The sequence below is a fragment of the Equus przewalskii genome, chromosome 7 (genome assembly GCF_037783145.1).
Source record: "Equus przewalskii isolate Varuska chromosome 7, EquPr2, whole genome shotgun sequence".
In the NCBI taxonomy this organism is placed as follows: Eukaryota; Metazoa; Chordata; class Mammalia; order Perissodactyla; family Equidae; genus Equus; species Equus przewalskii.
Window position 1 is genome coordinate 44,583,159 of NC_091837.1, and position 27,511 is coordinate 44,610,669.

Consider the following 27,511-nt stretch of genomic DNA (forward strand, 5'->3'; position numbering starts at 1 on the left):
GAAATAAGTCAGAGGGAGAAAGTCAAATACCATATGATCTCACTCATAAGTAGAAGATAAATACAATGACAAACACACACATAGCACCAGAGATTGAATTAGTGGTTCCCAGAGGGGAAGGGGTTTGGGAGGAGGGTGAAAGGGGTAATTAGGCACATGTATGTGGTGATGGATTGTAATTAGTCTTTGGGTGGTGAACATGATGTAATCTACACAGAATTCAAAATATATTATGACCTACACCTGAAAGTTATATAATGTTATAATCCAACGTTACTGCAACAAAAAAAAATACAAAGCTAAACCTCTGATACTATACTCACACAATCAAAGAATGAACAAACTTGAAAAAGTAATATTTTTCTTTGGCAAAATCAGTAAACAAATTTGCAACCTTGTCAAATGATCATTTCCATCTAACATTTTACTTAGTAGATAAACATTCGTAAAAAATTTGTAAATAGCATAAATACTTTTCTCAAAATGCTAAGTGAAAGAAGCCAGACACAATAGATTATATATTTTAGATTCCATTTATATAATATTCCGAAAAAGCAAAACTAGGGCCGACCCAGTGGCACAGTGGTTAAGTTTGTGCCCTCCGCTTTGGCAGCCTGGAGTTTGCAGGTTCAGATCCTGGGTGCAGACTTACACACCACTCATCAAGCCATACTGTGGTGACATCCCACATAGAAGAACTAGAAGGACTTACAACTAGAAGATACAACTATGTACTAGGGCTTTGGGGAGGAAAAAAAAAAGCAGGAAGATTAGCAACAGACGTTAACTCAGGGCCAATCTTCCTCACCAAAAATAACAATAATAATAATAAAGCAAAACTAATGATAGAAAACAAATCATTGTTTGCCAAGCCAGGGGTGGGAGGAGGGCACTGACTGAAAAGGGACATATGAGTTTTGGGGGTAAAGGAAATGTTCTATATCATGATTACGGTGATAGACAACCATATATATGTTTTCAAAACTCACCAAACTCTACACTGAAAATTGGAGAATTTTATTACGTGAAAATTATACTTCAAGAGTTTCTAAAAGGTTATACATAATAAGTCAACATGCTTTTCAAAGAATAATTTCAGTGTAAACATTTTACTTAGTAAACAAATTATTTGTAGAAAATTTGTAAATAATATAAATATGTTTTTCATAATCATAAACAGTATTTACTTTCTGATTTTTTATAAGAAATATTTTTTAATTTTTTTCTAGAAAAACAAACAAAACTAAGAAGTACTTAAAAGTGACCTTGAATGCAATTTAAAACCCTCCAAAAATGTTTCGTAAACTCAGTACAATGATGTAGTACCTTGCAAGTCTCAATACTTTTCCCAGAACATAACAGAGGTTGTAAATTCGGGTTGTATAGGGTCAAGTAAACAATACAAGTGAGTAGCAGGGAGCAAGTGGTACTGTGGTAAACTGGAGAGCACCGTCTTTCCCATGTGAGTTGCCACCACTGGGTCCTGCAGATTGATGCCAGGAAAGAACACCAGCCACGGTGTAGCCAGAGCTTCTGATGTGTAAAGAGGAGCAGAAATCTGGACTTTTATGTGAAATTCCTGATATTTTAGAAAGATGGTTCAAATTTTTTACAACACTGTATGGGCCAAACAAAACACATCCATAGGCAGAATTATCACCTCTGGTCCACAGTGCATGCTTTGTGAACTTTTTCAAATAACAAAGTCTTGCCATCCTTCGAATTGCTTACCTCTTTATTTGTACTGACTCTAGAATAATGTGGAATACTACTGCGATTGAAGTCAAATTCATCTCAAAATTACATGAAGGCTAGTCACTTCTGGTCATTTTGCTGAAAAACCAAATCCTGTTTACATGTCTAAGCATACTGGTTGGTAATAAAAGGAAAAATCCGTTAGAATAAAAGGAGAAGTGGTGAAGAAAAACTGAAGAAAATCATAACTTTAAGATCATAGTCAGCTTCTAGAATCCAGAGCAATAAAATAATCCACATGTTGAAATTTGAGAACTTCATTGCCCCAACTAGTCCAACCTGGCTGTAAATTTCGAGCAAACAATTCCAAACATTTCCCATCTGGCTTGATATAGTCTTTTAGAACCTCTGTCCAAAAAAGAGAAAAAACACAAAAATTATTATTAAGAAAGGAATCAATATCATTTTAGCAGTTAAGAGTAGAAAAGCAGGGACGTTTCCTTAAAAAGAAATACAGCAAATTAATTTCAAGGATGTCATCACAGGCTTTACTATTTATAATTAGAAAGACATTTGAAATAAATACCCCTGAGACTGGGAACAATACCATCAGAACTTTCAGGAGTCCTCATTTATCGGTTTTCATTTATAGATGAGAGATGAGGATTTTAACACCCATACCAGTGACTTTTCAGTTTTCCAATACTGCTGACATATCTCCTGAGTACTAACTCAATTTATCTTTTAATAAATGTAATCCATGCATGAAAAAGAAGTCCACAGGAACAATACAAAGACAACCCACCTAAAAAACTAAGATAAAATATACGTCTCCGCAAACATACTTCAGTGAAAGAGCAGGAAATGAAGAGGTGGACACAGACGGAAATATTCAGAACATATAACCAAAAACTAACTAAACTACCTTAGCTATAACTTGGTAGTACTAAGAACGTCCCCTCACTCTCAAATTATATCTCCTTCTTTACCTAAAATTTTATCATATAATTTCCACCATTAAGTCTTCCTTATTCAATATATTAAACTACTGAAAATCATATATTGTTGAGGAAAAAGATCCTCATATACATATTGGCTAAAGAGCTGTTATCTACCCTAACAGAAAGAAAACAATGCCACAGAAACTATTTTTTAAAGCACATACTCATTTGGATAACAAACATTTAAATGAGTTTAACCTTCATCACGTTGCTGGTTAGCTATATTAACCACGTTACAGGAACTGGGTGTGAAAATAACAATTCAGGAATGAAAAGTCACTAGAACAGGGTAAAATATAGTTCTTAATTGCTCTACAAGATTGAGCTTGGAAGAAATCTATCAAATTCCTTTTAGGGATGAGAAAGATTCCTTAGGAATACTTGATATAGGTATAGTTTAAAAGACAATACATGAAAGATTTTATGTTTCATAATGTTCTTCAATTGCTCTCACAGCAAAATAATTGTTTATTTGTCTGAAAGCACTGGTCCTGTTTATCAAAAGTCAAAGAATTAAAAGTATTGCCTATAACTCAACTGAACTCAAATTTGGGCTTTGATAACTTATAGAAGATACTGACAAAAAGACTTCTAGTCCTTTCATAAGTAATGTTACTAAACTTGAAAGATTTCCCCAGAGTCTTAGAGGATAATAAATCTATATCATTTTTCCATTTTTTCCCCATGAAGTCAATGCCTTACTGACCTCGATTCACTTTTAATGTGGTCTGAGGTGATACCGAAGCAAGGTTTTGTTTGCTTGTTTTTGCTTGTTTGTTCAGTTTTTCAGTACAAAAATGCTGGCAATTCTATTTTAGAACTTTAAACTAGAGTCTGAACTGGAGTCAGCCAGTCAAAAATGTTTACTATTCTGAGCACCTACTATAATCAGTGCTCCGGGACTTAACGAAGGAAAGAGACATTCATGTGTTCTAAGAGCTCACAATCTAATAGAAAAAGATGGCCAGGTACTTGGAGTGGAAAAATACATACAACCGAAATCCATTTACCACCTCCTACCTTCTCAATGTAACACATTTCTGCATGGCTTTTTTCTTTCTAGTTGAGAAAGCAGAAAATCAAGCAGTAACGTTTTTACAATGTTAACCATATATGCTTAATTTCAAAACAAGGTGAAAGAAACAAAGGCAAATTAATGGAAATGCTTTATTCTTACTAATTTCAAATAAGTATTTATTGCATCATAAATGCAAGATCTTAAAAATTCTCATCACAAGAAAAAATTATGTAACTACGTGTGGTGATGGATGTTAACAAGACTTTTATTCTTGTGATCAGCAATCATCTCAACAATATACACAAGTATCAAATCACTATGTTGTACACCTGAAACTAACACAATGTTATATGTCAATCATATCTCAATAAAAAAAGTAAATTCAAATGTATAGATTTAAATATGAGCATCACATTTTTATACTTAGATAATCACATAACATCTGGCATTAGAAAAACATACTTCTAACCAATGCAGAGGAAGTAATCCATGCATAGCCAGTCAGTCTCCTTTGGCAGGGCTGGAGAAGTGGCTCAAATGTCAGTGCATAGCATCTCATTAAACTATGTTTTACTCTTCAAATAGAAACTGTTAGTGAGTAAAGTAGCAAAAAGGAGTGGAAATCTCTCTAAAGTAAATACAAAAAAATCTTGACTAAAATACTTTTATTTCATAATTTTTCTACCTTAAATCTTTAAACTTAAGACTACACATTTATAACGTTAGGTTTTAAGCCATAGCTATTGACGGCTTATCTTTCAATCTTTAAGAGGAAGCTTCAAAACTTAAAAGTAGAGTAAATGTATCATTTTGAAATGGAATATACTGCCGATTTGGTCTTTTTTTTTTTTTACATTTTGTAGTGGAAAAAACAAATTAAAACTTTTAAGAAAAGATTGGTGTTTCTAGAAGCAAAAGAGAGAAGAGCTCGCTTTATGAATTTGTAGAAAGGAGTTTAAGAATATTTATTTACATGGCAAAGTTCTAAGCATTGTATATAGAACATATATTATCTCAAATCTTAGAGTTATGATTTCAGAGTAAAACATACTGCAGAAATCCGAAAGTTGCTTTCTAGTGGCTTTAATCTGTATGGCTCTACACCTAAAATAGATGCACTTGCTATATACTAACATGAACTCAAAATAAAGAATTACAAACACTTCTTGTCTACCACTACTGAACCAAAACATAAGGATTATATGCTATCAAGTCATGCAGACTTTTTCCCCAAAAATCTAACTTTTGTTTTCAAATGTTCTCAATCCTAAAAATGTGTTTGTGCTGCTCTCTACCGGAAATATGGCAGAAGTGCATTTCATAGATTAATTTTTATTACTATTGATAAAAGGCTAATTTTTATTCACTATTTTAAAACTTTGTCTCTAAGGCTAATCTTCAAATGTAATTTTATTCTATTTAAAGGAATTGATAAATAGTTTAACTAGCACTGGGAATGAAAGGCTTTGGGTCTTAGCTTTTGAATTTTTAAAAGCAAAAAACAGCCTTAAGACAAACACTAAATTAAGCTTTGGTACTCACCAATTGATAAAAAGAAAATTCAAATGAGAAGAATACAAATTATATTTCCTTCATCGAGTATAACTGGTGCCAAACATAGTTTTTTTCCTCCAAGAAGAGTACAATCTCATTTTTCATTTAAGGCATGTAGTTAATGTATTAAAGAGTCTATGATAGTCCAAAATTTAAAGGCGATTATTCAGAGAATCTCTCTAGGTCAAGAATGGATCAACAGGTAGACATCTGAATATTTCTCAAATGAAGTGACACTTACTCTTCTGCATAAGTGATTTAAGATAATAGAAATCCTAAGTGCTACCAATAAAAATCCCTTTGGGAATTTGTATTCAATTTCCTATGTATCCTAGCTCATGAAGTAACCCATATTCTGGAAAACAGTATGATAGGTTGGTGGCCTGTAGTTTTCCTGAGTGGAAGCTTGACGGTTTGGGGTTATCTAAGCAGGGATCACCAAATTAATAAAGTATATATTCCTGAAGAAATTTTTTGAATAAACTTGAGTAAAATTTTTTGAGTAAACTTTGAATACCAAATTCAGTATTTCCCAAGGACTTACATTCCTATTTTTTTAAACTCTCACTTGGAAAATTTAGCATTTACTGAGCTAATATACGCTACAGAATTTCAAATATGTTATAACCAATCCTCACAACTCTGAAAGATTAAATTTCAGGATTCTCTCTTTAAATGAGGGCTTTGAGGTGGAAAATGACTAGAGTAACTCGCTCAAGTGGCAGAGCCAGGATACAAATTCACGTTAATCAATCTCCAAAGCCAACACTTCCCACTATGCCTTGCTGCTCAGTTTCACTGAGCCGTGAACATTACAGTAGAGCATTAGGACCAGGAGGAACTGCAGGCTGCAGCAATTACCTTCCCCACGGTTCAGAAGAGCAACACTACCTAAGGTAAAACTGAGAGTCTCTACCAAATAGCAAGGGAATTCTAACCATCCTCTGACTGCTATTCTGAGCTCTTGGTCTTAGAACAAGCAAAGGATAAAGCCCTGGTAGTAAAATTAAGTTCCTCGCTGAACTACAGTCCTCAGATGCCCCATCAGTCTCCACTCTGTCAAGGTCATAAGTAACCGATAGTAAGGAGAACCTGAAAAACGGCACGAGAGGAAAGGCTGAGGTAATACAGAACTAATCTATGCAGCAGGCCTGGTCGTCTGGTGGATCTGATCTTGCTTCAACAGTGTTTGTACAGAATATACCTGGGGACTCCCTTCTTCCAGCCTCTGCTCACCCTCCAACCTCCTTTCCAGTCACAACCTCTGGGACAAGCCAACACTGTTTTTCGGTGGTTAGCTCCTTATTGCCAACCAAGCAAGAGCTCCCAGATCCATCAGAATTATTCCACTGAGGCAGACCGCCATCAACCACCTGGTCAATCTGCATCTGTAGGGCTCCTACACCTGCCTCTCTTGGGGCTTCTACTTTGACTGCGATGACGTGGCTCTGGAGGACATGGGTTAACTCTTCTGCAAGTTGGCAAGTTGGCCAAGCCTGGTTAAAGATGCAAAACCAGCACCGCAGCCACACCCTCTCCCAGGACATGAAGAAACTTTCCCAAGGTGAGCGGAATAAAGCCCTGGACCTCATGGAAGCCACCATGGCCCTGAATAAGAATCTGAACCAGGTGCTTTGGGGTCTGCATATCCTGGGTTCTGACTGCACAGACTCCCATCTCTGTGACTTTCTGGAGAACCACTTCCTGGATGAGGAGGTGAAACTCATCAAGAAGAGGGACGACTACCTGACTAACCTCCACAAGCTGACCTGCCCTCAGGCTGGGCTGGGTGAGTATGTCTTCTAATGGCTCATCCTCAAGCACGACTAGGAGCATCCAGAGCCAAGAAGCCTTTGAGGGGCCCCTCTGCATTCCCCTGGTGTCAAGAGCTTCTGCCTGAGCCTCTCCCTGCAGCCACTAGGCAGCGTTTTAACCAGCCTGGAGGCCCCTCCCAAGCTGTGGACCAAATGGAAACAATAAATCTTTCTGCAGCAAAAAGAAAAAAAAAAACTATTCAGGGCCAGCCCAGTAGTGCAGCAGTTAAGTTCACACATTCCGCTTCTCGGTGGCCCAGGGTTTGCCGGTTCGGATCCCGGGTGCGAACATGGCACCACTTGGCAAAAGCCATGCTGTGGTAGGCATCCCACGTATAAAGCAGAGGAAGATAGGCACGGATGTTACCTCAGGGCCAGTCTTCCTCAGCAAAAAGAGGAGGATTGGCAGCAGATGTTAGCTCAGGGCTAATCTTCCTCAAAAAAAAAAAATTCATAAATTCTGCTATAAAATTTTAAAATATTAATTAAAATAACACATATCTGACTTAATTTCCAAATCTCTAGACCATTCAAATACTAAATTCAATCCTTTTTTCAATTTGACAGAAGTCATAACAATTCTATTTTATAAAAACCTACCAGCAAGTGGTGGCTTATGTGAGTGAAGAGTACAGGGCACACTGACAATTAACTTGTGATCTGGAATGGGGAGCATTTTTACATCTGCATTCCTATTAAAACAAAACAACAAAGCAAATTATATTTTAAAGGGCAATTTTTTAATATATAAGCCACAATTGCCTTGATTTTTTTCACCTTTCAAATAGTATCTGAATCTAAAATAAATTGAAGAAAGAAACAATAATAGAAATCAACAATTTATGTATTGAGACATTTCCAATAATTTTCTTTTCTACAATAATGACAAACTACAGATAAAACAAAGGATAATATTAAAAATTTCACATGCTATAACATTCACACTTATCTAGTTTGGGCCATTTTCAGATTTTAAAAATGTAAAAATTAAAGAAAATCAATGATCATTGTGTCAATAATTTTTAAAAGCATAACAATTAATACATTTATATAATTTTGAAAAATCATCTTCCCTACCTTAATGGTAAAGCAATTTCTTCTCGAACTCTCCCCAGTATAAGACCTTCATAAGGCTTTTTGTGTGGAGAATCTAATGGGAATACAAACTCTCCTGAATTGGTGATCTGATAGGAAAGAGTCAAAGAAAAAAAAAAAATCATACATCTGTAAATATCCAGGAAAGGGTTTTTTTCCCCTATCACTACATCTTCCACAAAAGAAAAAGAAATTATTAAACCTCTAGGCTAGTGCTGTCCAATAAAAATATAATGTGAGCCACAAAACGCAAGCCACATACATAATTTAATTTTTCTAACAGCAACATTAAAAAAAGTAAAAATGCAGAGAACTGATCGGTGGTTACCAGGGGACGGGGGAGGGGAGGGGAGGGCACAAAGGGTGAAGTGATGTACCCACAACATGACTAACAATAATGTACAACTGAAATTTCACAAGGTTGTAAACTATCATAATCTTAATAAAAAAAAAGTAAAAATGCAGTAACAGTAATCACAATTATATATTTAATCTAATATATCTAAAATATCATTGCAATATGTATCAATTCAAAAAAGTTATTGAGATATGTTACCTTCTTTCTTTCATACTAAGCCTTTAAAATCCAGTGTATATTTTACACTTAACACCACATCTCAATTTTGACTAGTCACATTTCAAGCACTGAGAGCCACATATGGCTAATGACTACCATACTGGACAGAACAGCTATAAGGAATTAAGAAATATTTTAAACATCATTTTATCACCTTGCACACAAAAATCTCTACTCTTCATTAAAATTTGTTCCTGGAAACCATGCCATCATTAATTCATTTATTCATAAGTTCAAATAACATTTACTGATTACTGGCAATGTGACCAAGTAGACTATAATAAAGTATTTTCCTTTATTTATAGGAAATAGTGTCATTAAATACTATCAGAACTAAAATTAATAATGAAAGAAGCTCGAGGATTGATGAGAGAAACAATACTTAGTCCAATCCCTTGGCATTATAAACCCAGAAACTGAATTTTATCATTTCACCCTCAGACTTTCAAAGACTCACCTAAGCTAATCAAACTCAAAACACAATTTATAATAACAATATAAATTCATTAATTAACCACGGAGATACATATTTTCACTGTTAGAATATTCATATCTATTATCTATGGACCTTTTTACCCTATATCAAGGTACCTAAAAAACCAAATCAGTAAAGTCCTTTTATCACCACTAGGGCCCATGAGAGACAGCATCTCTTCCACGCAGTGCTGTATAAATACTGGCAAATTCTTATTCTTTGGATATCCTTTATACTCAATGCAGATTACTCCTTCTGTTATAACAATCTGTGTAATTACCTTCAAGTGTTTCATATAATATATTGTATTTTTGTTTTAAACTCTGGTCAATCATACCATCTCTTAGAACTGATTACTATTGCAAGTGAATAAATAGACTCAGTTTTTACTGTAATAACATTTTACCAGTTTTGATTTCAGAAGGTAACATTTTCCTGTCTTTGGCCCCAGTCTCTGACTATAAGAGGACTGGCATAACAGACAGGGCATAGTGGGGTTTTCTATTCCTGTCATGCTCCTATACCAAATCAACCAAAGTTAAGCCCAAAGTACATGATAAAAGCAAAGATACAACTGTAAATGTTTGTTTGCCAAGTTCCAGAAACAGGTGCAAATAAACAGTGTACACAGCTTCTAGAAGATATTCCAGTAGACTTCAAGGTACACACAATGCACATAAAAATAGAACTCTCCTCTATCTAAAATGAATATACCAGCTGTATAAATATTAAACATTCAGTTGATAATAACCTGGCTTACTTTTTAAAATGTAGGAGGACTTTTGCAGAATTTATCTAAGTAGACAATATATCTTTAAAAGGATGTCCAATGAACTCTGAACTGAGGCCTCATCTTTCTATATTTTTTGGTATTCTTATAGCCAGCAGAGATACTAAAGATCATTCAACCAATCCAAGAGTTGGAATCATTTCTCTCAAAAATAGGCACAGCAGCACGAAAGGCACTGAGGACCTAAGTTAAGATTTAAAGTAAGAAAGGTTCTTGGTCCACCATCTTCCCACCCCTCCCACATTGGGTTACTTTGCTGTTTTCCCTCCCATCCCCAGCAACATAAGAAAAAGGAGAAAGAAGGAAAGAAGTCACAAAGGGTGAATGAAATTGTGGATGTGTAAAGAGGAAGAAGATGAAGGGTAAGACTATTTCTGTGTTTAGTGACAGATTCCCAAAAGTTTTTTTGTTTTTTTAACTACAGACATCAGACCTTCTTAAAATGCCATCCTGATATCTCCCTAAGTGATTCCTAAGGCCAAGAGTGTGGGACTCTACTACAAAAAGACACAGAACAAACAGGTAAAAAACGCCTTGAGAGTAAGGAGACAAAAGTATTTAGCATCAAAGTAAAAGTTTTAATTAGACCATGTTGAAGGAGTAGAGCAGTGACATGTTAAGAATTAAAAAGCAGATACTACCTTTACGTGACTTATATGTCACGCTATATTAAGAAATAAGTTAACTTCTGAACTTACTTTTACCCAGTGCCATTCAGCAACTATCTCCACAGACCAAGAAGGATAAAGTTCTTCCTTTACAAAACGTAGGTGCTTCTGTCTATTGGTCACCCAAGTAATAACAAGACAGTTTGGAGCAGCCAGTTTAGGGATAGGTATTTGCTTTATCTGCAAGGGTGATAAATAACTGTACCTAAAAATAAACAGAAAAAAAAAATTAGCAAAATTCACTGCAAACCAGGGGCTGGCCCCGTGGCCGAGAGGTTAAGTTCGCGCGCTCCGCTGCAGGCGGCCCAGTGTTTCGTTGGTTCGAATCCTGGGCGCGGACATGACACTGCTCATCAAACCACGCTGAGGCAGCGTCCCACATGCCACAACTAGAAGGACCCACAACGAAGAATATACAACTATGTACCGGGGGGCTTTGGGGAGAAAAAGGAAAAAATAAAATCTTTAAAAAAAAAAAAAAAATTCACTGCAAACCAGAAAAATAAGCAGGGAAAAGAGCTGTATAATACTGACTCCACAAACACAAAGCTCCTATAGCTATTTATTTGTATAAGTAAATATGAAGCCACAGTGACACCCAGTGGATGCATTATTACATGCAGGTCGGAAATAACTTTATTTTTCCTTTTTACTAGTTTAAAATTGTCAGGCTATATTTCTTCATCACTTCTAGATGCATTGCATTTCAATAATTTTACTAATATTTACAACATGCTTTTCTCCCATTAAAAATTAATTTTGTTTTGTTTCCATATCCTGTACATTACACAGGGACCCAGTCACATGAGTTTTGAAACTACTGTCTCAACATTTCATTATATTTTCAACCCTCAGCCTGTCATCCTGCTTCTTTCTTCCACTGGGCTCTCTGAAACCTCCACGCTTTCATTACAAAAAAAAAATTTAAAAATTCTGTAGTCTTGCACCTCCTGGCCATTAATAGCATGAAGTCTATTTCATTTTGCCAGAACACTACCTGCTCTACAATACCCAATCAAATGAATGTGGCCCTTTCTCCAACACACCAGAGAGAGGAGAGGTCAGTATCCTCCCAGCTCCTCTACTGCTGCTGCCAGGCTATATAACTCATCCACCTTTGCATAAAATCTCCTCCTCTTTGAAAAAGATGCTATCCAACTATGCTAGCCTTAGTGTTCCTTATGCAATCCGCTTCCTCCGCACTTTCCATATTCAATGAGGACTTAAGCTCTCAGACTTTTCTACCTCATCAAAACAGATCTTGCTATTATCTTTGCCGTCCTTGCCATTACTGCCATTATGATAATTTCAAAGCACAATCTATATAATGTGCACACCTCAATTATTCTTCTCCTGAACAAATACAATTGCATTCATCCCACTTCAAAACTCCGTTACAGTGGCCATAATCTGGACCTTGTCATCATTCACACTTTCTCCATCTTAGAAACCATAAACTTTCATCTCTGGCCATAACCTCCTATCCCCCACCTATTCTTAGACCTCACCAAAGCACCCAGTGCCCTATCCATCCACCTTACTGAGCCTATCAGTTTCTTCCTGCCCACACTTGCTCCTCTTCTCCACAAATACCAATCACCAATCACTTCCTTGCCCTCTCACCAGTACCCTCAACTCCCATCCCCCCCAACACTCACCCCACAGCTCCTTCAAATCTACAATCTTAAATTCAATTCAACTTCAACACAACTTTTTCAGATGGAAAAATCAAGCGGAGAAAAACGAAGAACTGAAGAATTCGGTCAATTAAATGTATTCTCAGGCTCTCAAAACTACTCAAATCTTTTACTTCTCCTTGGCCAATATCACAAACCCTCACCTATTTTCAAGTCCCTTGCCCAAATTCACTCTTTGCAGATGAAGTTAACTCATAAATCAGTAAAAATACAGGCCACTAGACTCCTTCAACAACCTAAACCTTTCCTCCCTCCTTATATACCTTTACTTATCTATTTCTATATATTTCCTCTTAAGGAAAATGGCATGGCTCACCTATTTAAAGCTTATCCCTCCAGCTGTGTTATCTTATTCTCATCTTCTTATATCTTGTAATGCTAATTATCCCCTCCTTCAGCATTTTCAACCTCTCTAGTAGTTCCTTACCATCAGCCTACAAATATGTTTATACTCTCTGATTCTAATGGAAGAAAGAAGAGAGAGGAACGAAGGAGAGAGGGGGATAGGGAAACAGAAGAGAGAAATTCCCTCACTTCAGTCTCATTCTGTCTACAGCTAAGCTAAGGATTGGTATGCATTTAGTCTTTCTACTTTCTCTCCTTTATTTTATTCTTCAGTTGACTACAATGAGGCTTCTACTACTATATTTGCTCTGGAAAAAGTAAATGACATCCAAATGGCCAAATGCAATAAACACTGGAATCCAGTTCTAACACATGGCAAATGCATGATGTCAGGAAGTGATCAATAAATATTTCTCAAATAAACAAATAAATGAGTAAAACAAATTCAGATCTCATGCACCCAAGTTTCCTGCCATCTACACCAGTATTCTTCCAGTAAACTAGCATTTCTTATAATCAAAGTGATGATTTTAAAAGACTAATAAGTTTGCCACAGTATGAAAAACATCAGGTCAAAAATTTGAAGTTTGATGGTTTCAATAACTGCAGATTTCTTGATTGCTTTAATTTTATTAATTGAGTTGATCTGGGGGGTGGAAAGGATGAAAGAGTCATATTCCATTTTCTCCTTCTAATCTCCTGGAAACAACTAAGCAAATTCCAAAATATGCATCTGTTGCAATAGAGACTGTGCAATATCACCTATGCAGTATTCTTGCCAAAAATGTTTAATTTAAACCTAATTATGAAGAAATAATCAGACAAATCCAAATTGTGGGAAATCTACAAACAAGGGGCATGGACTCTTAAAAAAATGAGTCAATGTCCTGAAAGATAAAAAAAGGCTGGGAGACCGTTCTACAAGGAACAAAATGAAAAATAAAGACCAAATGTAATGAGTGATCCTTGATTGGATCTTGCATCTGAAAAACAAAAACATAGCCATAAAGAACAGTTTGAGGATAACTGGAGAAATCTGAATATTAATGTATATTGTATAATATTATTACCAATATTAACAGTACCCTTCTTGGCGATGGATGATAATGGTATTGTAGTTTTGTAGGAAAATGTCCTTGTTTTCAAGAGATGCATGTTAAAGAATCTGTGGGTGAAATCATGATGTCTGCAACATCAGATAAAGCCAAGAGATGGAGAGAGAGAAAATGCATGCAGAAGTGGTGAAATATTAATAACTGGTGAATCTAGGGGAAAGGTAATTTGATATTCACATAGCGCTCTTTCAACTTTTCTCAAATTTGGAATTTTTAAAAGCAAAATTTGAGGAAAAGAAGCAATATAAGTCACTACAATGAGATCATAAATATACACTTATAGGATAAATGGGGAAAAAAAGAAAAAGTTCAAAATGTACTATGTAAAACTATCATAAAATACTATAAAAGGAAGGATTCTATTATTCAGAGTTATAAAAGCTGTTCCCCAAAGATGCTGCTAATTATGATCAAACATTTGTTTACTTTTTTAAACTTGCATAGCCTATTCAAGAATAAGATATAAAAAACTATTAATTTTCATTAAAATAAAAGGAAGGAAATGAAATTTAAGCTAGTTTTTTAAAAAAATAATTCTTGGAGAAAACTGGAACACATTACCAAAGAATATTATAGAACTGGCCTCTTTGATTCTTTTGAATTTAATACTTAACTCTAATAATGAGAACCAATGGGGAACAAATGATGCTTGGACAATTGGATATCCAAATGCAAAAGAATAAAATTGTATTTATACTTTATACCATATATAAAATTAAACTCAAAATAGGTCAAACACCTAAATGTGAGAGCTAAAAGTCTTAGAAGAAAACACAGGTCTATATCTTCAGGATCTTGGTTAAGGCAATGGTTTCTTTAAAAGAACACCAAAGACACAAGCAACAAAAGGAAAAACAGATAAGCTGGAATTAATCAAAATTTAAAACTTTGTGCTTCAGGAACACTACACAGAAAGTAAAAAGACAACATAGAGAATGGCAGAAAATATTTGCAAATCATAAATCTGATAAGGTTCTAGTATCCAGAATATATAAAGAACACTTACAAACACAACAAAAAGACAACTCAATTTAAAAATGTGCAAAAGATTTGAACAGACATTTCTCCAAGAAGATATACAGATGACCAATAAGGACACGAAAAGAGGCTCAATATCATTAGTCATCAGAGAAATGCAAATCAAAACCATAAGATATTACTTCATACCCACTAGGATGGCTATAATTTTAAAAAACAAAACAAAAAAACAGAAAAATAGTGTTGGCAAGGTTGTGGAGAAACTGGAAGGCTCATGCACTGTTGGCAGGAATGTAAAATGCAAAATGCCACAGTCATGATGGGAAACAGTTTGGTAGTTCCTCAAAGACTTAAAGATAGAGTGACCATGTGATGCAGCAACTCTACTCCTAAGTATATACCCAAGAGAACTGAAAACATATCGCCTGGAGTTAGGCAAACGACAAAGTTTGAAGGCACAGCCCTCAAGACCGCCCTCCCTTCTACAACCAACTGGAAGTTTGGGCAGTTTGCAAAACCACCCTCAGGTTCAATAATTTGTCAGAAAGCCTACTAGAACTTACTGAAAGCTCTTATATTCACGGTTAGTTTATTACAGGGAAAGGTTTATTATAGTTTATTATGTAAAGGTTATTATAGTTTGTTACAGATTAAAATCAGCCAAAGGAAGAGAGTCATATCAGAGTCTGGGAGGGTTTTTCACACACAGAGCTTCCATCGTTCTCTCCCATGGAGTCAGGATGCAATACCTTCTTGGCATACATGTTCACAGGAAAGTTTATGCACAAATGTTCATAGCAACATTATGGCCAAAAATTGGAAAAAATCCAAACATCCATCCACTGATGAATAAATAAATAAATGTGGTATATCCGTATAATGGAATATTATTCAGCCATATAAAGGAATGAAGTACTGATATATGCTACAATATGAATGAACCATGAAAATATATGCCAAATGAAATGAGACAGACACAAACGTCATACACTATACAATTCTATTTACAAGAAATGTCCACAAAGGGCAAGTTCATAGAGACAGAAAATAGGTTAGTGGTTGCCAGGAGATGGGCAAAGGGGTGAACTGGGAGGTATGAAGATTCTTTCTGGGATGATGGAAATATTCTAGAATCAGATATAGTGATGGTTGCACACATTGTGAATACATTAAACCACTTAACTGTACACATTAAAGTGGTCAGATAAAATGGTGAATTTTATCTCAATTTTTAAAAACATATAGTAGCATCCTTCTCTCAAGGAGCTTGCAATCTAATATTCACAATCTCACAGAAAGGACGGATCACTCACTCTTGTGACTAACATAAAGAACAGATAAAAAGTACTAAAATTTGCTAAATGACACCAGAAACTGAGCACCTTTGCCTGGAGGAATCTGGAAAAGCTGTATGGAAGAGGTAACATTTCAGCAGGACTGAGAAGAACAAATAGGTATGAAAGGGGAAAAGATAATTTACAGTCAATTGCCATACAAGATTCTTATCCCTATTCGCCTCCTCTTTCTTATCCCTACAATCTACCCGACCTTTAACTTGACACTCATACCTACCCCACCCCCAAATCCTCTTATTTCTTTGCCTCTACATTCACTTATTTTTCACAGCTGAAGAAGGCGGGGTCAATAAAACATATACATGCAGATAAGCCCATGAAATATGGTTCAAAAATTCATATCACTCTTATTTACGGTAAAAGTATAGAAGAAAAGATGGTATTATACAATCACCATCTGGCAATTACCTTAATAATAACTGATGTGGGCAAGAATCATCAATGGATGCTGTATTAGTTTTCTATTGTTGCTTTCAAAAACGTCAATTTTATGAAACACCAAGAAAGACTGAGGAACTTTTCCAGATGAAAGGATACTAAAGAGACATGACAACTGAACGTAATGCATGATCCAGAATTTTATTTTGCTATAAAGGACATTTCTGGGACAATTGGTAAAACCTGGATAAAGTCTGTAGATGAGATAACACTGTATCAATAAGAGCATCGTATCAATGTTAATTACCTATTTTGACAGTTGCATTATGATTATGTAAGAGAATATCTTTGCTTTTAGGAAATATAGAATGAAATATTTCAGAGCAACTTTCTCTTATTTTTAAGTGGTTTAAAAAAATTATATGTAGTTATAGATACCTACACACATGCATAAACACACACACAGAGAACATCTACATAAATTCTTCATATGATTCTTGCACCTTTAAAAGAAAAAAATCCTATTGGAAAGCTGAAGATAATTGTGGAGAGAAGGAAATTTCATAGGAAGTTTAAATCAAGGTAATAGGAATTGCTCAGTCTAGTAAGAACTGGACAAATTCATTCATAGCAGTTATTAAGGAAAACTACATTTTAGCATATATTTCTAAACTTTAGAATTTGATATCAAAGAAGGCAAAAATGTTGCCCTTTGGTATTCCAAAAACATCCCTGAACTGGTTCAGTCAATAACTTTAGTCATTAATAAATATATTACGCTTGACATTCTTATAACCTATATATAGTTCCAGTTCAAGAGAACTATCTAGTTAGGGGAATTAAAATTTTAAAACTAAAGTTTTTTGGTAGTTTCAGATAACCTATATCACAAAGTAATGGTTTTAGCACATGTAACTAGAATGTACAAAGGACAATAACTTTTAGAAAGCATATCTAATAGATAATTTATTTACACTTACCTGTTACTTCTTTTAACTGACTTGTTCTGCCACGGTGGATCTATCACAATTACATCATATGTTTTCCTACCTGAAATCAAAGATACAATTTTAGAAAATATCTTCCATATGCAATCACTTTAAAAACTAAATATGTTCCTCAAAACTGAAGTGCATTCACTACAGACACAAATATAATGAATGTACCAAAGGGTCTGTGACATTTATTCAAATAGAATAATTTACCTAAAAAAATTAAGAGATTTCCCTTATAATTCTGTACCTCTGGGATTTTAATATCATTTCACCTATTGTTATTTTTGCAAAGACTACCTGAAAATAACTACAGCTCACCAACCTGGACACCAATAATTTGTAAATGCCCTTTAAGTCTTGGAAACCATATTAATACGGTCCTTTCAAACCTAGGTGAGGTTTTTTTTTTTGCTTTAATTTTTTATTTTGAAATAACTTCCATCTTATAACTGATACATTGACCATAATAAAATTTTCTCAGTTGTCTACTAGTGTCCTTTTCTCTGGTCCAGGATCTAAACCAGAATTACACATTGCATTTAGCTGCCATGTCTCCTAAACCTCCTCCAGTTGGGAAAGTTCCTCAGTCTTTCTTTGTCTTTTATGACCTTGACACTTTTGAAGGCTACTGGCTAGTTTTTCTATAGAATGTCTTTCAATTTGGATTTGGTACTTCTTCATGATTAAATTTAGGTTAGTTATTTTTGACAAGAGTACTACGTAAGCAATGCTATGCCCTCATCAAAGGAACATGTACAGGATGCCAAAATGTCTCATTATTGGTGATATTACCTTTAATTACTAGGTTAAAGTGTTGTCTGCCAAGCTTCTCCAGTTTTCCCTTTTTAATAAATAAGTATCTTATGGGGAAATACTTTAAGACTGCAGATATCCTGTTTCTCAACTTTTTACCCACTATTTTGATATTCAATGACTATGGTGTTTGACAAATGGAAATTTCCTACTTCCATCATTTCACTCACATTTATTAATTGGAATTCTACTGTAAGGAAGAGCCATCCCTTCTCCCACTTTTATAAACCTAGGTATATTTTTGTCAACATACAATCTCATAAGTAACCAAAAGAATGCAAATTAAAAGAAGTAACAGTTTTTAAACTATTAGAGTAACAAAGATCAAAAAGAATGGAAAAAATGTTCAAACAGAGTATATTTTCTCATTAATTTCTTATTCTGTCATTTATCTTGAAGAATTTACGACACGGTGACATGAATAACCACTCACGTGTAAGATAGTTTGATAGCAATTAAAAGAACTTTTCATTAATAAGCTATGTTATTTAATAACTTAAAATTTTGCTATAAAATATCCAAATAACAATAAATAGTAGATTAAATTCAACTTGATCAATACACCTCTTACATAACTCACCCCTTAAAATATTATAATAGTTATAATTTATTAAAAACACAAATCACTGAGATAAGCAACTGATACAGATTATCTCACTTAATCCTAAAAATGATCTTCAGATGCAAATATTATCATATCCATAGGTTAGGAAACTGAGGCTCAGTTTTACAGAGTGAATAGCCAAAAGACTCAGTTCTAAGCTTCAGAATCTAAATTCAAATTCAGGTCTGGGTGAATGTGGACTTCAATATTTAAAATGTTTAACCTTCTACAGGAAACTATGTCAAGAAATTTTAGACAATAAACTTGAACATTAGCTTAAAATGTAACCTAAAAGACTAGGAATGGTTTGGGGATAAATACGCATATCTAAAGTGTTTCTACTTTACTATAAAGAAAAGTTAAATAAAGTTACTTGGTCAAATCCAATTGTATCCTGAATTTCTGGGTACAAGCAGTAACTGTATTTGCTTTCCTGGGGACTAGTTTTTGACCCTTTGTTCATAATAAGAATTTAAAAATTTTTTTAAATCAAAAGTCAGTACTTAAAATTGAATTTTTAAAAGAAAAATTACACAGAGAAAATTAAGTATTTACCGTATCTTCATAAAATGCTGACCCTCATTCAACGTTCAGACTAGCTCTTGACTTTTGAGGCCACAGAAAAATTACTTTTTCTAATAATAAACATAATAATTACTTACAGTTCAGAAGTGGGTGCATACAAGAAATGTCAGACAAAAGAAAACTGCTTTGCGGTGGCAGCAGGTATTTCTGTCCCATTAAAGTAATCATTTTTGTAAAGCTTGAGTTGTTTTCAACAACCCGTGAAAATACATCCTGCTCTGTAACCATATGATCTTCCATCAATTGTAACGTCTGAAGTTCTACTTCATTCAGAGAAGGCAAATGCTTTGCCATTTCACATAATTCTGCCAAATTGCACGTATCAAGTGGTAAAGTAATGGGCTCACTACACTTGTCCTGTTTTTCAAGAAGAGGATGAAGAAAGCCACTTTTAAGACCTTCTTGGATTAACTGTGAAGAACCATCCAAAATCAGCCCCCTGATCTGTAAGAAAAAAATTTTAAATACATTAAATGGTCACTGACATTAAAACAATTTTCTAAATAATGAAATTCCTACTGTGCTTGAATATTTGAATTTATGGATTGAAATCAACATTCTTAATGCTCACACTAAAATAATTTTACACTACAATGAAAAGAAAAGAATGTGTGAGTATGCCTTTGAACTGCTGTTTCCTAATTGTAGAATGAAAAAACCTAGGAAATTCACTTACAATTAAATAACCAAACAATTTATATAAGAAAAGGTATCCTTAAAAATCTATAAAATGAATTTGATAATACAAAAGTTTCTAGAAGAAAAGAGAATTTCTAATCTATAGAGAATTAAGTTTAAATCACAACATTTAATCTTAAATTTTTCTAGTGATTTAATTTTAAAATAAACTTACGTTTGATTTAATGAAACATAGTTTGAATTGTAAAAAAAGAAAAGAGCAACTAAACTAAAAGAGCAATATAAACCAAGTTTTGCAAAAATACAACTACAATAATTATAAAATTAAAAGCCAAGTTCCGCTTTTGGACAAGATAGAGTACCAGGGATCAGATTTAACGTTTCATCTAAAATTACATTCTTAAAATGTACAAATTTTTTAAACGTACAAAATGTATTTTTTAAAAAGGCTTTCAGACCTTAGATGGATGTCAAGCAGTGCAGAACAGTGGTCCCTACAAAAGGAGAAACAAATGATTGCTCCAGCTTACTGCCCTGACAAAGTTTCCAGGCAGCAGCGCAAGGAAGGGACCCATTCAGAGTCCAACAGTCTCTCTGAGTTGAGGAGATGGAGCTGGAAAGTCTGGAAAGGCCAAGGCAGCTAGAGTTTGCAGGGCAGGATACCAGAGAGGAGACAGCTGCTCACAGACAGAGGTCTTAAGAGCTGCAGAAGGTCCACTCAAGTCTCTCATCACGTAGTGAAACTACCCACGATCAGGGAAACAAACAGATGAAATGATCAGAGAGCACAATTTGCCATGCTCACACAGGGCCGGGAACAGTCAGTGCTCCCTCCAGCCATAATGGAAAATCTCATACTTTACAGGGCATCAGTGGAATACTCGGAAGGGTACTGCCTCAGTAGTGGAGGAAGAAAATAGCTCTAAAATCTGCTCTGGTCCAAACTAAAAAATCTTAAAGAAAGTCTCAAAATCTTAAAGGAAATCTCAAAAGGATCAACCAGTTTCAAAGTAACTGTCCAAGAACAAAGCCCAAGAATATTTATAGGAACATGAATATATCTAGTATCTAACAAGCTAAAATTAAAATGTCTTACAAAAAATAAAAAATTACCAGGACTATAGAGAAGCAGGAAAACGCAACATATTATAAGAAGAAAAATCACTCAATAGAAACACACGGGAATGACACAGATGATACAATTGGTACAAAAGACTGGATAGGTTTATTTGTAGCCCATTTTAAAAGATTAGGGGAAAAAAGTAGAAAAGGATATTAAGGCACTTATTATAACCATATTCATAGTTTCAAAAGTGCAAAGAAAAAAACGAGCATGTTAAGAGACATGGAAACTATAGAAAAAAGACCAAATCAAACTTCTAGAGATGGAAACTACAACGCAGAAGTGAAAAATACATTAGACTGGATTAACAGGAGACAATGAAGAAGAAAAGATTAGTGTACCTGAGAACAATGCAATAAAAGTATCCAAGATGAATGGGAAAGAAAAAATATTTGAGGAGGTAATGGCTGAAATTTTCCACATTTGCTCAAGACTACAAATTTATAGATCCAAGCTCAATAAACAGAGGAGGAGGAGGAGAAAACTACACTAAGAAACATCATAATCAAATTGCTGAAAATAAATGATAAAGAGAAAATGTTCAAAGCATCAGAGACTTCCACTTCCAACCAAGATGGAACAAGAACAACGACAGCTTTCAAGACACTGGACATTTGGCAACAAAGGACAGTGAAAGAAATCTTAGGTAAGCCCTATGATTGCCCCAGCTCATTGTCTGGAGAGTTTCCAGGCCACAGGAAGGAAGAATCTGGGCAGAGCCTGGAAGAAGTCCAGGGTTGAGGAGACAAAGCTGAGAATATGGGGAGGAGACGAAGAAAGAGTGTACAGGACAGAGTACCAGAGAGGAAACCGCTATACAGAGAGAGAATCCTGTAGATCTGCAGATAGTCACACTGAAGAAATTCCCCTAAGTACCGATCTGCTTGAGTGTGTGAGGGAATTAACCAAGGCCAGGAAAAGGACCACCCAGAAGGACTAGAAGCAGCAGTGCCTAGAGCTCCCACAAGGCCAAGAATAGTGCCTGTTTCTAACACTCAGACTGGAAAACCTCAAGATTCACAGGGCAATTGGGAGACAATTCACCATGGGTTTCTCTGTGCGAGCAGAAGCACTGACAGCTTTTGATCCAGAATAAATTTTCAAGGATATTTGTACAGCATGGAAGATGGAGAGTGCATCTCCCTCCAAGGCAGAGGGCAGATTTGTTTGCTGTCCAGGTTAATAAAGGCTCTCTCTGGGGCAAAAAGTTGGACAGGTTTGTTTGCAACCCATTTAAAAGATTGGGGGTTCCCTAAGCTTGGGCTTTGTTAGCTATGAATCAAATCTACTGCATGTACAGCATCCAACGAAGCTGCTTGGCATCATCCCCATGGGACCTGAGATAAAAGGGAAGTCTCTAAACACAGAGCACATGCTTCCTATTCTGGGAGCAATAAAATCCTTATTTAATAAAATCTTAGATCTAAATCTATTTTAATAAAATCTTAGGTCTAAACTCACTAATTTGTTAGCCTCCAGATAGGATAACATTTCAGACCTATAACAGTTCATGACAGGAGTATTGGGTAGATAAGACAGATCTTGCATCAGTAAAATGGAATAATTAGCCCTTGACTAAACACTACTCTAAACTCACCTAAAAAATCTACTCAGCAATCGACAGACCATTTAAACCAAAAAAATCTCTGAAGACAGAGAAGTTCTGAACAATATTACAAACCAACTTGATCTTTCTAACAGTCATAGAACACTGCATCCAACAATTATAAAATACATATTTGAAAAGAATACATAAAAATAGCACATGGTACAGTCACAAAGATAACTCATATGCTGGACCATAAAACAAGGCTCAATAAATGTAAAAGGACTGAAATCATCAGAGTACATGCTTATACCCCAATGGATTTAAGTTAGAAATTAATAACAAGAATATATCCATAGGGCCAGATCAGTGGCACAGTGGTTAAGTTTGGCACACTCTAATTCGGCAGCCCGGGTTTTGTGGGTTCAGATCTCAGGCATAGGCCGACACCACTCACCAAGACATACTGTGGCAGCAACCCACATACAAAATAGAGGGAGACTGGCACAGATGTTAGCTCAGGGACAATATATGGATATCTTCTTTTTTTACATTTTTATTTATATGTATTTGTTTATTTTTTGGTGAGGAAGATTGACTCTGAGCTAACACCTTTTGCCAATCCTCCTCTGTTTGTTTGAGAACGATTGAGATTAGAGATATAATAATTGGAAAGGTATAAGTAAAACTCTTACTATTTCCAGAAAAACCCAAGAGATTCAAAAAAACTACTGCAACTTAACAAGAAATTTGCAAGGCCTTTATAAAGAAAATTTTACAGAATGACTACAGAAGCTTAAACAAATGGAAAGCCATGTTCATGCTTTAGGGCAGGATCATCAACATCTTCAAGATGTCAATAATCCACTAATTTAATTTATAAATTTAGCCTGATGCCATAAAAATTCCAACCGATATTTTTTCTAACCAGACATTAAAATTAATCTTAAAATTCATATGGGAAAATAAACAACAACAAAAAACAGGAACACTCTGTAAAAGAGGAGCAATGAGGAGAGAACGGGAGGGGGAGGGATGAACACTACCAAATATCAAAACATATTCATATTATAAAATCTCAAGAGACTGGCACATAGACAAATATATTTAAATTAAGTAAGACTTAAAGTCCAGAAATAAACTCAAATACATATGCAAATTAAGTATATCTAGCATCTCAAATAAGCAGGGAAAAACTCAATAAATGATAGTGGGATAAATGGGTAGTCATCCAGGAAGAAAAAAAAACGTTGGATCCATACTTCACACTTTATACCAGAACAAAATCTAAATGGATCAAGTATATAAATGTGAAAAACATAAATGTTCTAGAAGAAAACATGGGAAAATTCTTTCAAAGCCTTGGTGAAGGAATACTTTTCTAATTACAACTCAAAAATCCAAAAGTCATAAAAGAAAAAGATGAATGCTGTGTGTGTGGCAAAAAACAAACAAAAAACATCATAATTAAAATTAAAATGACACACTAGTAAAAATATATTTGGAATTCATGTCAGAGACAAAGAGCTAACTTCCCTAACATACAAAGAGCTCCCATAAATTAATAAGAAAAAGAAAAGCCCAATTTTTTTAAGTATGCAAAAGAAACAAATAGTTCACTTAAAAAAATACAAATGGTTACTAAACATATGTAAAAATGCTCAACTACACTCATAATAAGAGAAATGCAAATTAAAACCATACTGAAATACTATTTTTTATCTATCAGATTGGCAAAGATCAAAAACAATGATAACACACTATGATGGTAAGGATGTGGGAAAACAGGCAAAATTACACATTTCCAGTGCGCTAATAAAATGATACAACTTCTATCATAGCCATCTGGCAATATCTGCCAAAATTTTCAAACCCTCTAACCCAGCAACTCAACTTCTTGAAATTTATCCTGCAGATACACACATACATGTGGAAAATGGCATGTGCATAATATATCCAAATGTTAGCAATTAAAAACTAAGTAAATGAAAGTACGAAAGACAATGAGATATAAAACAATGTGTAAAGTACGCTTAAGTGAAGGGGAAAAAAGCAAGGTGCAAAAGTGTGTGTAGTACGCTACCATCTAAACAACAAGGGGAAGGGGAGTATATGTACATATTGTGTTTCATATATGAACAGCTGCACTGAGAGGAGGAAGCAGGTGACTGGACGACAGGATTAGAGGAAGACTTTTCACTGTATACTTTTCGTACATTTTGAACCTTACTATATGAATGTACTATCTATCCAAAAATAAATAAGATTAATATTAAACAAATTAAACACAAACCTGATCATGTCACCTGCTTTCAATAGCTTCCCAAAACCCTCGGAATTACGTCTAAAAGTCTTAAAATGAAACCCTACATGATCTGCCACTTCTTATCTCCCCAGTTTCATTTCTAACCACTCTTTGCTTCACATTCCAATCTGGTCAACGTGAACCTTTTTCACTTCCTTGAGCAAGTCTTATTCCATCTTGTTTCTGAAGTTTAGCAAATGCTATTACTCTCTAAGCCTGGAATACTCTTCATATGATTAATACCTACTGTAAAGACTCAGCTTAAACAAAATCCCTGCCTCCATAAAGCTTTCCTTGACACCCTGTCCTCAAGTCTGGGTTGGACAGCCATTCTACGTGCCCTCATAGTATCCTAGAATTCTCCTATGACAGAGCTTTTTATACTATATAGTAGTTTAGTTTAATTGTGTCCCTCAAGAACATAAGAAGTTCTGGGATAGAAGGACTATATCTGTCCTAAACTCTACTGAAGTCCTAGGGCTGACACGGCGTCTCATATACAGTTGTTATTCAGTGAATATCTATAAGTAAACTGAATTAATTTAATTAATGAGTGAGAGAATGGATAAATGGATAAATGAACTAGAAAATAAGGAAGGGAGGGGCACAGATAGATAGATTCAGAAAATAATAAGGCAAATTCTACTCCAGGCTTTTCCTTAATATGTTTTTAAAGTCACCTCTATATCTTGGCTATTAACAATTGTCATGCCAACTTTTTTAACAGTTCATTCCTGTACATTACATTACAGCAAATAGATTCAAATTTCTACAAAATTGTTAATTGATAATAAAATGGCCATATATTATATTTATTCAAATTCATTACTGAAGCTAAAAAAGCTCTTAAAGTAGATTTTGCATTTCTTCTGCTCTTTGACTTTTTAAGAGCTTGATTCCATTCTGCAGCATACGTTTCATAATTTATAGTTATCATTAACAGTCACAAATATTTAGCAATCTGAATATACATGAATTCAAGAAATTCTATTCTCTAATTTCATTTAACATCTAAAAGTAAAATTATTAATCTTTCTTATACAATATCAGACCCCGGATTTTTACATATTTCTGCAGTTTAATCTTGTAATTGGCATTCCCAGGAAATAGGCAAATTAACAAAATAGAGTAGACTTTTGGTAATGAAGGTAGCATTTTTGTATTCCGCTATCTTCAATACATTTAAAATCCAATGTATTAATGAAAATCACAATGAAATACCACTTCATACCCATCAGAAAGGCTATTATAAAAATTTAAAAGAATAGAAAATAACAAGTACTGGTGAAAGCGTGCAGAAACGGGAACCCTTGTGCTTTGCCGATGGGAATGCAGAACGGGAATGCAACTGCTGTAGAAAGCAGTCTGGCAGTCCTTCAAAAAGTCAAACATACAGTTACTATGTGATCCAGCAATTGCACAGCTGGGTATATGCCCAAAAGAACTGAAAGCTGAGACTCAAATAGGTATTGTACACCAATATTCATAGTAACATTATTCAAAAAGGCCAAAAGGTGGAAAGAACTCAAATGTCCTTGAACAAATGAACGGATAAACAAAATGTGGTATATACATACAATGAAATATTGTTCAACCTTAAAAAAGAATGAAATTCTGATGCATGGATGAACCTTAAAGACATTACGCTCAATGAAATAAATCAGATAAATACTGTATGATTCCACTTACATGAGATACATAAAATAGGCAAATTCATAAAGACAGAAAGTAGAATAGCGGTTACCAGGGGCTGAGGGAAGAGGGAAATGGGGAGTTATCGTTTAATGGGTACAAATTCTATTTAGGATGATGAGAAAGTTCTGGAGACAGACAGTGGTGATGATGGCACAATGTTGTGAACGTACTTAATGCCACTGAATTGTACATTTTAAAATGGTAAGTTTTCTGTCATGTATATTTTACCACAAAAAAGAGAGAAAAAAATCCAATGTCCCACATCACATTAATTCAACACATCTAAACTTATCATGCTTCCTAAGCCAAATTCCAATCCCAATTTTTCCATATCAATCAAAGGTATTCCTTAAAGAGTTAAGCTTAAAATTTGTGAACCCTCTGTTTCCCTTCATTTCTTTAACTCCTAGATCTCATTTATCTCTACAATCTAGAAATACATCCTTCACATTATTCATGCTTTCTTCTGCCACTATCTTAATAAGTTGTTTTGTCTATAGACAATAGGCTTTAAAACTTACAAAATTTCTAAACTTAACCAGTATAGCATAAGTTTACTTATGTTAAATATGTAAAACTAACAGAAGTATACAAAGTTTTAATAAAAACTCATTTGAACTGTTCATTACTATAAAAGTAACAATAAATCAC

At 34.7% G+C, this 27,511-nt stretch overlaps 1 protein-coding gene across 6 annotated transcripts in view; it reads right to left on the reverse strand.

Annotated features, from left to right (window-relative positions):
* Window positions 1–403: 403 nt before the first annotated feature.
* Window positions 404–27,511, reverse strand: part of METTL4 (methyltransferase 4, N6-adenosine) — a 31,614-nt gene continuing 4,506 nt past the window's right edge. For 5 of the 6 annotated variants that reach the window (XM_008537386.2, XM_070627482.1, XM_008537387.2 and 2 more), the window contains 6 exons: window positions 19,630–19,996; window positions 17,536–17,605; window positions 10,718–10,892; window positions 8,160–8,266; window positions 7,683–7,774; window positions 997–2,103 (listed from right to left, as the gene is read on the reverse strand). In XM_008537386.2, coding sequence (XP_008535608.1) covers window positions 1,958–2,103; window positions 7,683–7,774; window positions 8,160–8,266; window positions 10,718–10,892; window positions 17,536–17,605; window positions 19,630–19,996 — 957 coding nt within the window. In that variant the 3' untranslated portion in view covers window positions 997–1,957. Of the gene's footprint in view, window positions 2,104–7,682; window positions 7,775–8,159; window positions 8,267–10,717; window positions 10,893–17,535; window positions 17,606–19,629; window positions 19,997–27,511 lie in introns of all 6 variants that reach the window. The other variant, XM_008537388.2, reaches the window with a different exon arrangement.